Source organism: Phycodurus eques, chromosome 12 (genome assembly GCF_024500275.1).
Source record: "Phycodurus eques isolate BA_2022a chromosome 12, UOR_Pequ_1.1, whole genome shotgun sequence".
Lineage (NCBI taxonomy): Eukaryota > Metazoa > Chordata > Actinopteri > Syngnathiformes > Syngnathidae > Phycodurus > Phycodurus eques.
In genome coordinates this window covers 7,377,234-7,388,891 of record NC_084536.1, presented here as the reverse complement: position 1 = coordinate 7,388,891, position 11,658 = coordinate 7,377,234, and the positions used below count along the sequence as shown (strand labels likewise).

General features: G+C 42.2%; 1 protein-coding gene across 4 annotated transcripts in view; it reads right to left on the bottom strand.

The window, feature by feature from the left end:
* Positions 1–5,796: 5,796 nt before the first annotated feature.
* plekhm3 (pleckstrin homology domain containing, family M, member 3) overlaps positions 5,797–11,658 on the bottom strand; it is a 35,848-nt gene continuing 29,986 nt past the window's right edge. For all 4 annotated transcript variants that reach the window (XM_061692934.1, XM_061692936.1, XM_061692933.1 and 1 more), the window contains exon 9: positions 5,797–10,710. In XM_061692934.1, coding sequence (XP_061548918.1) covers positions 10,557–10,710 — 154 coding nt within the window. In that variant the 3' untranslated portion in view covers positions 5,797–10,556. The remainder of the gene's footprint in view (positions 10,711–11,658) is intronic.

Here is an 11,658-nt window from a genome sequence, read left to right as displayed (position 1 = left end):
CGAAACCAAAAGGCTGGTGTTTCTTGACGTCCAGGCTCCTGTGCAAGTCTGAGAGAAAAAGTTCACTTGCAACTCCACCCAGAAGAAGAAGAAGAAGAAGAAGAAGAAGAAGTCACACCGACCGTGGCCACTGAAAACCATCCATCGGCCAAGTCAAAAAGGAAAGTCTCGCGTGACGTCGTCATCCACGTTCACCTTCCACTAAAACCCCTTTTGAACAAAAATCCAACTTTTTGGGGGTTTGTTTTTTCTCGTCCCTCCGCACGACCCACGCGCAAGCAGGCCTCAGGTGCGAAGCCCCGCACGGACTGAAGCAGCTCAACTGAGACTCACGCACCAACTGCCTCCCGCGAGCCAGGCTGCCTGCTGCCTTCAAGGACCCTCGGACAGCCGAACGACCACGCTTGCTGACAGCCCGCAGAGCGGACACGCCGTTTGATTGGATCCAAATCAACGAATTGGTTTCATGTGCGAGAAAATAGACGTTTCAACTTTCGTATACGCACAGTATCTAAGAGTTAACAGTTGCTTTAAAGGCCTCCACTTTACACGGATCTAAAAACGTGCTCTAAATATGTGCTTTCTTGGCTCAGCGTCATTTACTGAGTGCAACTGAACGCACCGGCCGCCTGTTCAAATCAATGGTTTCGTTATTTGTACACGGTTTTCAAGTTGTTCGTGTCAGGCTGTCAAAAAAAAAAAAGTTTTCTTTTATTTGAACAGGATTTTAGCTGTCATTTACTGAGTGCACCCGAACGCGCCAGCTTCTTTCAAAATAGGTTTTCTTCATTTCAAACAAGACGTCTTTCTGGGAGCACCTGTATGCACCAGCAGTTCATTAAAATAAAGATATTTCATTTTAACAATGGGGCCGTTGTTATTCACGAAATAGACCTGAACGCATCAAGTCATATTTTCTTTGTTGTAGCGAAGCTTCATTGTGCACCTGAATGCAACTGTTGCTTTAAAAAATATATATGCTTTCTTCATTTAAACAACGCTTATTGTCTTTTACTTGGTACACCTAAATTCTTTTTTTACTGGCTGCACATGAGCGCATCAGCTACTTGTTTAAATCAGTTTTGCACATTTTTATAACGAGTCATCTGTACTGGGTGCACTTGAACGCACCAGGTTCTCTTTTCCAATAGTTTTCTTGGAGTTAACAAGTTGGTCATTCTGAATGCGCATGAAAGCATCAGCACTTCATTTAAACCAATTTTCTTCATTGTCTTTTACCGAGTGCACCTGAACGCAACAGCTCGTTGAAAAGTATTGTTTTCTTTCAACATTGCTTTTTTTCTGAGTGAACCTGAACACAACAGATTCTCGTTGAAATAAGTGTTTCGTTCTTTTCAACAAAACGTACTGGTCTGCGTGCACCTGACGCACCACCAGCTCGCTGTGTTCAATGACTCTTTCGACATCGGGAAATTTCCGAGTAGAAGTGAACGCACCAGTTAATGGCTGACTGCCATTGATCAATGAGTAGCACTCAGTTCACCTTGTAAAATGTGTTTGCTATTAAAACACAATAAACAAACAGTAATTATCTTTTCTTTAGTGAAAACCTGTTAGGCTTTTATTTGACCACTTTACGTTTAAAGTAAAACTAAAATAGGAGTGTAAGAGTTGGTGCTTTGCTTTTTTTTTTTTTTTAAATAAATTTATTTATTTATTTATTTATTTGTCCTGTTCGGCTGTCAAGCAGAATGGAAAATCTGTATCCCTTTTATGCCGAAACAGTTTTACTGTGTCACAGTGGCGTTTTTAAGGTTCCGCTGTGGTATTATAATTGAGGTTTATTGAGAATGAGACTTGATCGGTCGAACAGAACAAAGTTTCTAGAAGGCAGAAAGAAACAACGACAAAAGACAAAGCACTAATTGTAAACAGGATGAGAAAAGTAAATCATTACATTACAATGAAATTACAATGAAAAATTAAATATGAGTGTTGCGTGGGGCTGTAGTGCGGGAAGGACAGGACAAGGACAGGAGAAGAACCATGCAGGACCGCGGTCGTACAACTGAAGTGTGGTGGCAATAATTATGTAAATTATAAAAGTGTACAGGACGAGAGGAGAAGTGTGGGGATACACACGCGATTTGCATATTCATGAGTTATTTGTTGCAGTAAGGGGTGTGTGACTGCGGATACATGCAAGTGAATTGATACCGTTTTACATGCAAAAAGACTGACAGAAGTGTCCTGTAATTGCTGAGGACCCCACCCAATCAATCGAGGGGCGGGAACAGGCCCAGGGGTCCACCCGAGAGCAACCCAACACCGAGGGACCCAGGGCGGTCCGCCGGCCCCGCCGAGGCGCCCGGCGGGGGCCGCAGGGACCCAATGACACCATCCCAGCCAACCACCGCCCCACACGACCAGCCGCCCCCAGGTGAGCCAGATGACCCCCCCATTATCATCTGGAGAGGTCAGTGAGCTGAGGGGGTGGGGTCAGGGCTGCCAGGCACTACTGCCTAACAGCCAAACCCACCCCACTCACGACCCACCGCCCCCCAGAGATAGGTGTATGTGGTGCATTAAAACATGGGCAGTGTGGGTGGTGCGTTTCAAATCCAAGGGTGCGGAGGGGCAGGGCGCACGGACCGGGAAACAGCGCAGACGTGCTGAAACCCGATCCGGCACCCAAACCCTCCCGATCCCATACCAGGAACCCATTGATATGTGTATGTGCCCAGATGTGTTTAGTGAGAAAAATATATACACTGAATGGTGTGACTGAGTGTGTGCTAAGTGAGTGATCAAGAGGCATGGCTCCCGCAGGTCGGGCCCATTAGGCCGGGCAGCCACCGACGAAGAGGGCCATCCCTCCCCCACCCCACCCCGCACAGCCCCGCCAGCACCCACTATCCGCCCCTGAGCGTGGGAGGTGGACCCTACTCCCCCAAACCAGCCACAGAAAAGAACCCCACAGTAGGCCTCACAGGGGACAGCCCCGAGGAGCGAAAGGGGGGCCCCACCGGCAGCCAGGGCGGGGGACCCAGGCGGGTGCCAGCCGGCACCGCCCCAGCACCCACGGAACATGGGCGAGTCACCATCACACCTCCGCTACTCCCCGTGAGGTCGCCCCGGTGGTTCCCCCCTGCCCCCGAGATCAGGAAGGAGTGAAAAAAAGTCTGGCCCCCACAGATTCCGGAACAGCAAACACAGGGACAAGAGGAGAAGATCCCCACAGCACGCGTGTGTCTTTTCACCAGGCAAACCGATCTAAAATGTGTGAAAATAAAAGAGAAAAAAGAAAAAGAAATGAATCGAATAATAAAACAACAACAACAACCTCGACAACAAAGAATATGGAATTCCACTGTTTAATTTCACACTTATGAAAATAATCTTGCTATTGTCAAATGACAAATGGCACCCTACTCAGGCAAAGGAATCAAGAGTCGAGATTTAGCATGTTGAGGAAAGGTGACCAGCTAGCTACGTCTATGCGTAACGGATTTTTTCGTTCTGCTGCTATTTTTTCTAACGCAATAGATTCTACGAGGAGATTTAGCCACTGATTGATGTGAATAGCTTGTTTGTTTTTCCAATTTAATAGAAATACATGTAAATTATTACATTTAATATTTCATAATTTAATGTTGGTAGCTAATGTGATAAGTCATGATTGTGAATATTTATTAGGGAGGTCAATTATGCCTAAGTCGCCAAGTGTGCGCAATCTTGGGGAAAGTGGAATCCTGCAGTTTAAAATATACGAGCGTTTTTGTATAACCGAAGATCAAAAGCATTGAATAGGCGCGCTTTCCCATATAGCGTGAAAATATGTGTCGAGGGTATTTTTGGTGCACTGCACGCATATATTAGATGGTTAGAAGCCCATTTTATGCATAGTGTACTGAGTAAAGTAAATGTTCTATGAAGCACTTTATATTGTATAAGCTGTAGATTATTTGCTTGACAAACTCCGGCAGTTCGAGGGTGCGCTGGAGTTTTGCTATTCCTTTCTTTATGGCGGCTTTTAATTTATTGTATTGAAGAAAGTTTCCGGCTGTTATTTGGAATTTGAGTTGGTGCTTTGCGAGGGCGTCAAGAGTTCAAAGGTTAGAGATCAAAGGTTTACGTTGGTGGCCTTATATGTTTGTCTGCAGGTTGATTTCCCCCCCTCTCAGGTGACTTTGATTTAAGGAAACATCGATCGCGATGTTACTGATTTTCCAGCTTCCTGTTTGACTTAAGTAAACCATGAAATGTCCAATTTCTATGAACTACCCACGAAAAACTGTTTTTTTTTTTTTTCAGGAACTTCGGTGTTAACACGCTAGGTTTTGGTTTCACCTTTTGCCATCAACAGACAGTAACTTCTCTTCACACACAGAAACGCGCGTGCGTTTCTCACACACAAACACACACATTCGTACATGCACAGAAACGCACTCCTGCGTGAACGCGCACTCACTCAGACACACTCTGAAACACATTTACTGCACACGCACGCAAAAAAACTAGACTGACAGATACCGGGCACAACCACACACACATACATGAATGCACACACACAAACAGAAGCACACATTCTTTTATACACACACACACACACACTAAAACACACATACAGTATACACGCAAATTTATGTATATAGGGTATTTCATACACAAGGTAACTCAATGTGCTTTACCTGATTAAAAGCATTTGAAAACAAAAGAAAAAAAACGGGTTATAAACATTTTAAAAACACTGACGCACACATGCATACACATGAACACTAAACACAAATAGAAGTGTGCGCACACGCAAAGACAGACACACACACACACACACCGATAATGTGACACTCGCATAAACGCACACATGCATGTACGGACAAACATTGTGGTGGTTGTGTTGGCTCCCCCCTGCGTGACCGTTTCGACCCCCCATCCTTCAAGTGTCTTTTGTTTTGATTAGCGTTGGCATGTGGGGGTCTCTCTCTCCAAGTGTGGGGGTCTTTCTCTCTCTTTCTCTCTCTCTCTCTCTCTCGTAAATGAGCGGCGGCGAGGGTCCGCAGGCCAGTGGAGCAAGACAAAGGCAGCGCTGCTGCTTTGTGGTCCGACTCGTCAGTGCTAATTGGCCGAGACAATTAAGGCGGCGACGCAGCGCAGCCATTGGACGAGAGCCTCCGTGGCCGCGCTAGCTGACCTGATGCTAACCGACAACGCGCTAGCCTTTTTTGTCCACTTTGTTGGACACTGACGACGGTGCCACCGCAAAGCTCGGGCGGCCGCCTGCGTCATCACGGATGTTCAAGTTTCACTGAACATGAATAAAGAGGTGGAGCCCTAAGAAAACCGCTGCAACACAAAAAGGAGGACAGTTACAACATGGTTCAAACACCATTAAAACAGGCGGAACACAGAACACAGATGGTCAGAACCCACTCGGACCACATCTGGAACACATAACATGGTTAGTGGACCATTAGAACAACATTAGAACACAGGTGGAATACACAAACACAGCTGAAACACAAAACAGGTGAAACGGTTAGAACATTGATAGGACTGGTTAAATACAAGATGGAACACAAGAGCATAGGTGAGCCACGTAAAAACTGGAAAAAAAATTTAAGCACTGGTGGGACAGGTGGAACTGTTAGAAAACAACACAGAACACAAAACAAACAAGAGCAAACCAGTGAAGAGCACAGGTGGAACAGTCAGAACCAAGTGGAACACAGAACACAGGTGGAACAGTTACAACACAGTTAGGTGATAACACAGCTTTTATACCACACTATAGGTACAAAACAGCTGAAGCACAGAACAATGATGGGACACGGTAAGAACAGAGGTGGCACACAGAACAGATGGAATAATGGTGGCATTGTGGGAAAACAACGCAGAAAATGGGAACACAAAAAGAACTAAGTGGAACAGAGCACAGGTGGAACATTTTACTGTTGAACAACAGAAAACAGATGTAACATAGGTGGAACAGTCAGAACAAAATTGGAACACAGATCACAGTTAGAACACCGGCAGAACAGTTACAAGACAGGTCAGAACACAGGTGAAACACACCACACTTAGAGCATAGGTAGAAAACAGCTGGAGCACAGAACACAGGTGGAACGCGTTTACACCACGCTTAGAGCATAGGTAGAAAACGGGTGGAGGTCAGAACATTAGTATGACACATTTACTGTGGAAAATAGAACACAGGTAAAACGTGGATTACAGAACAAAGGCGGAACAGAACGTGGAAAATAGGTGGAACCATAGTAAAAACGCAGAACACAGCTGGAACAGGTAAAACATACTGTATGTGGAGCACAGTTAGATCATAACTGACCCGCGTAACGGGTGGAAAAAGTTGAAGCATTGGTAGAACACTGGTGGAGCAGAGAACAGGTGGAACATTTACTGTGGAAAACAGGTGGAAGAGTCAAAACAGAAATGTAACAGATCACAAACACAGGCAGAACAGTTACACAGGTGAAACATATTTACACCACACTTAGAGCATCGGTAGAACACAGCATGAGCACGGAACATTGAACGATTAGCGGGAAACATTCGAACCGAGTTGGGACACATTTACTGTAGGAAACAGAACACAGGTGGAACAAAATACAGGTGAAATGTGGATTACACAACAGGCGGAACAGTTTGAACACTGTTAGAAAATGAAAACACAGAACTCAGGTGGAACAGAACTGTTGCAGCGTGGTTGAAATAGTTTACAGGTGACATTTATTGAAACCATGGCAGATTTAGGACATAGTTGTAAACTTCCACTGAGGACATACAGAACCAGAAGATGAGGTGGATGAGTGGTAAAAGCGATGGACTACTCATCCATTGTGCTCTTTAGCATGGGTTCAAACCCCATCCTCATTGTTGACCATTTTGGTGGAAAAACGAACCTGAACACTTCATCAAAGATGACGACAGCATAATTCCCTTCAAGAGTTTTTTTTTTTTTTTTTTTTTATTGGCCATCAACAGTGAAAGGAGAAAAACAAGCTGAAAAGCTCAAACTGAGTGCCTCATTTCATACTTTAGAAAGGACATAAAACACATTTCTTGGCAAAATAAACTGCAAATCAAAATGGGAGTCATCAGTCATTTTCCTCATATGTAAGAAAGCAAAAATCCATCCATCCATTTTCAACACCGCTCATCCTGTTTAGGGTCACGGGGCGCTGGAGCCTAGCCCAGCTGACTTTGGCCGAAAGGCGCACTACACCCTGAACTGGTCGCCAGTCAGTCCCAGAGCACATACAGACACGGACAAACATTCACACCGGGAACTGAACCCACTCTGCCCGCACCAAAGTCAGGCAAGTGTACCACTACACCATCAGTGAATGAAAGCAGAAATAATAATAATTTAAAAAAAAAAATACAAAATACATATATCTTTTGGCCAAAGTTACGATTTATTTATTCCCTGAATAAAAACACAAATAAAAAGCAAAGCATGTGTTTGTCTTTTTATGGCTCAAATGTTGACATGATGTTAAATATAATAATATGGACACGGGCGACAATGTCGTTAGTTCATGTTCACAAAAACAAAACTGCATCGCCACGTGAACCTTCAACAGTCAAACGAGGAGATGCTAATAGTGCAATCTGAATCTTAATAATACTGTTAGCTAACGGTCAAATGGTCGCTCATTGGCTTACTTCACATCTTATCGCTTATTTTCTTGTTAATATCGAACAAAGAGGTCAGGAATAACCATAAGAGACAAGGTAATGTAAAATTGTCGCAATCGTTATCTTTTATTTGTTAACGTTAAGTCGTAGTTTAGATCGTAATTGTTGCACATCTCCATTCACCAATTAAACTATGTTCAAAACAAAACGTTTTGCTAATAGTCAATGCCATTCCAACGACAAGACGCATGATAACATAAAATTATCACAATCATTATTTTCTAATTGTTACTGGTAATGTTATGTGTCAAAGTTCACGTCATTATTGTTGTCTACATTTAACAATTCTAATTTTTTTGTAATTTTGAATGTAAAGTTACCGGTAAATTGTTGACCGTAGACGACTAACTATTAAGACATAAACTACAACTCATAATTTTAACGATTAAAAATAAGCAATTTTACTTGAGCTCGTAACATAAAAATAAAACCGCAACTAGTGGACAAATACCCCATGTATTGTTAGTTTACACTAGTTGTATTGTTTTTTGTGCTACAAACTAACATACAATTCGCTTATTATTTTTAACGGTTAACATTACCAGTCGTTATGCCTTAATGGCAAACTATGTTCGAAATAACAAAAAAAGTGGCTGATATGCTAAGAGCTAACGGCACTGTCACGACAAGACTAGCGGTGACCTCAAATTGTCACCTATTAACTTACACACGCTAGTTGTTTACCATTGTCATTTTGTTTTTATGTAAGAAATCAGCGTGAAGTTTTCTCATTATTTTTGTTTATGTTATTGGTCGTGGTTTACGTCGTAACAACTGGGGAAAAAACAGCTAAGGGTGCTATCGCGATAAAACCAGGGCTAAGATACAATTATCGCTCCTTAGCTTACACATGCATGCTGCTGTTTTGTTTTTGTTAAGAATTAGTATAAAATTCACTCATCGTGTTTTTGGAATAGTAATAGTTGTCTGCGTTTAACATTAACATTACGTCCAAAATAAACAAAAAGGCTAATTAGCTGATAACTTACACATGCTAGTTGTTTTGTTTTTGTCATGAACAAAGGGAAAGGGAGCTCTTCATTTAAAAAAAAAATAAAATAAAAAAAAAAATTAACATTACAAGTTGTATTTATTTTTTATTTTTATTTTTTTTACATTTAACCTTACGGCCAACTAGCTAATAGCTTACACACACTTGTTGTTTTGTTTTATGTTAAGAACAAATGTTCAGCTAACTCATCATCACTAGTCGTAGCTTGTCGCCATAGTCTACATTAAAAAAAAAAAAAAAAAAAAAAACTAACTACAGGCTAGTTGTTTTCCTGCTGCAAACATGCTAAGGTAGCTATTTTTTTCGTTAAAGTCGTAGATTGTCCAGGATTGTTTGTTTAAAGATTTACGCAATGTCCCAAATAAGAACAATGCTAACAGCTAACACACACTAGTTGTCGTTTTGTTTTTTTGTTACGAACAAACATTGCGCTAGCTCATAATTTTTTTGTTCATATTTCACAAGTTTGAGGCAAAAGTTGTCTACGTTGAACAATTTATGTACAAAATGAAAAATGCTAATTAGCAAAAACCTTACACACGCTAGATGCCGTTTTGTTTTTATGTTACAAACAAACGTCGCGCTAGCTCATCATTTTATTCATTAACATTACAAGCCGTAGATTGTCCAGGGTCCTTTACGGAAAATGCTAACAGACACTAGTTGTTTTGTTTTTATATTACAAACATTGCACCAGCTCATATTTTTTTGTTCATATTTCACAAACATTTGAGGCAATAGTTATCTACGTTGAACAATTTAATGTTACGTACAAAATGAAAAAGGCAAATTAGCTAAAACCTTACACATGCTAGCTGTTGTTTTGTTCTTACAAACAAACGTCGAGCTACCTCATTGTTTTATTCATTAACGTTACAAGCCGTAGATTGTCCAGGGTCCTTTACATTTAAAGATTTATGCTATGTTTGAAATATAAAAATGCTAATAGCTTACACATGCTAACTGTCATTTTGTTTTTATGCTACATTGAGCATGCTCATCATTTTTTTCATTAATATTCTAGTCCTAGTTTGTGGCAATAATATCAACTACGTTAATATTACGTCCAAAATGAAAAAGGCTAACTAGCAATAGGTTACACAGTTGTCATTTTTTCATGTTCCGAAAAAACGTCACGCTAGTGCACCATTTTCTTTTTGTCAACATTACAAGTTGTAGATTGTCCAGCATCATTTATGTTTAAAGATATTCACTATGTTCGAAATCACAAAAAAATAGCTTACTAGCTAATAGTTTATACACACTAGTTGTCGTTTTGGTTTCATGTTACGATCAATTATTGAGCCAGCTCATTCTTTTTTCATTAGTATTACGAGTCGTAATTTGTCGCCATAGCATCTACGTTTAACAATTTACCGTTACATCCAAAATGAAAAAGGCTAACTAGCTAATAGGTTACACACGCTTGTTGTCATTTTGTTTTTATGTTACAAACAAACAAACATCAAGCTCTCTTATAATTTTTTCATTAACATTATGAGTTGTAGCTTGTCGCAATGTGGCACACAGTAATTGTCATTTTGTTTTATCTTTTCGAAAACAATTGCAACATAGGTGGGTGCTGTTTCAGTAATAAAGCCAAAATAAACAATGTGCTGTAATACCACTTAGCACCACACTAGTGAGAAAACTGTTTGTAGGGGCGCTGTTTGGTGAAAATTTTAGGATGATGTATGATTTTTCTTTCCACAACATGACTGATTCTTTTGCCGTTGATGATTATTTCCCGTGTTCAAACGGTGGCAGCCATTTTGTAGTCACTGCTGAGCCGCCGCCATTTTGTGACGCTGTAAAAAGAGGTCCTTGTGCAACACTGACGCCGTCTTGAGCCATGTTGCGGCACGTCTCAAGCGTGGTGGTAGGGCAGGTGGCGGTCATCGTCGGGGGAGCAGAAGGACGATGGACGTTTGGCGTGGTGGAGCTCGCGTCGGACACAGCGGGGACACGGCTGACACTTCTGGCGACACTCGGCATGGAAGACTGCACCGCAGCCTGAACACCTGACGGGAACGCCACACCCCACCAAAATTACTTTTGACATTGTGGATTATTTCAAGTGTTTGTATTAATTTCTATGCTGTAACTCATAGTGATTCTTAACTGGTGGCTAGCGCATGGGAAGGTAGTAAAAAAAAATAAAGAAAAAATAAAAAGGCCAGATGTCCTTTATGATGGTCTTGACAATATTTCGAGGTTACAGACAGCATAAGAGAAACCTCTTCACGTGGTACAGTACAAGAAGGCACGCTCAGCGTTGTATTTAATGTTTTCCATTGGACTGTTTTATTTCTAGTGCCTATAAGAAGCAACGGGTCAAAATGTCACAAAGAAATGTCAAAAAGATGAGTGTGATTGACGTAGTAGCCTCTCCAGCGTGTCCTGGGTCGTCCCCGGGGTCTCCTCCTGGTGGGACGTGCACAGAACACCTCACCAGGGAGGCTTCCAGGGGATATCCTAACCAGATGCCCCAGCCTCCTCATATGACTCCTCTCAATGCAGAAGGAGGAGCGGCTTGACTCTGAGCACTCCCGGATGACTGAGCTTCTCACCCTCTCTCTAAAGGAGAACCTGGACACCCTGCGGAGGAAACTCCTTTCGGCCGCTTGTATCCTCGAGCTTGTTCGTTCGGTCACGACGCACAGCTCATGACCATAGGTGAGGTTAGGAACGTAGATTGAACGGTAAAATCAAGAGCTTTGCCTTGCGGCTCAGGTCCTTCTTCTCCACGACAGACCGATACAGAGTCTGCATCACTGCACCGAGCCGCCTGTCGATCTCCCGTTCCATTCTTCCCTCACTCATGAACAAGACCCCAAGATACTTGAACTCCTCCACGAGGGGCAGGCTCTCATTCCCGACCTGGAGATGGCACGCCACCATTTTCTGACTGAAGACCATGGCCTCAGATTTGGAGGTGCTGATTTTCATTTGAACCGCTTCAACACTGT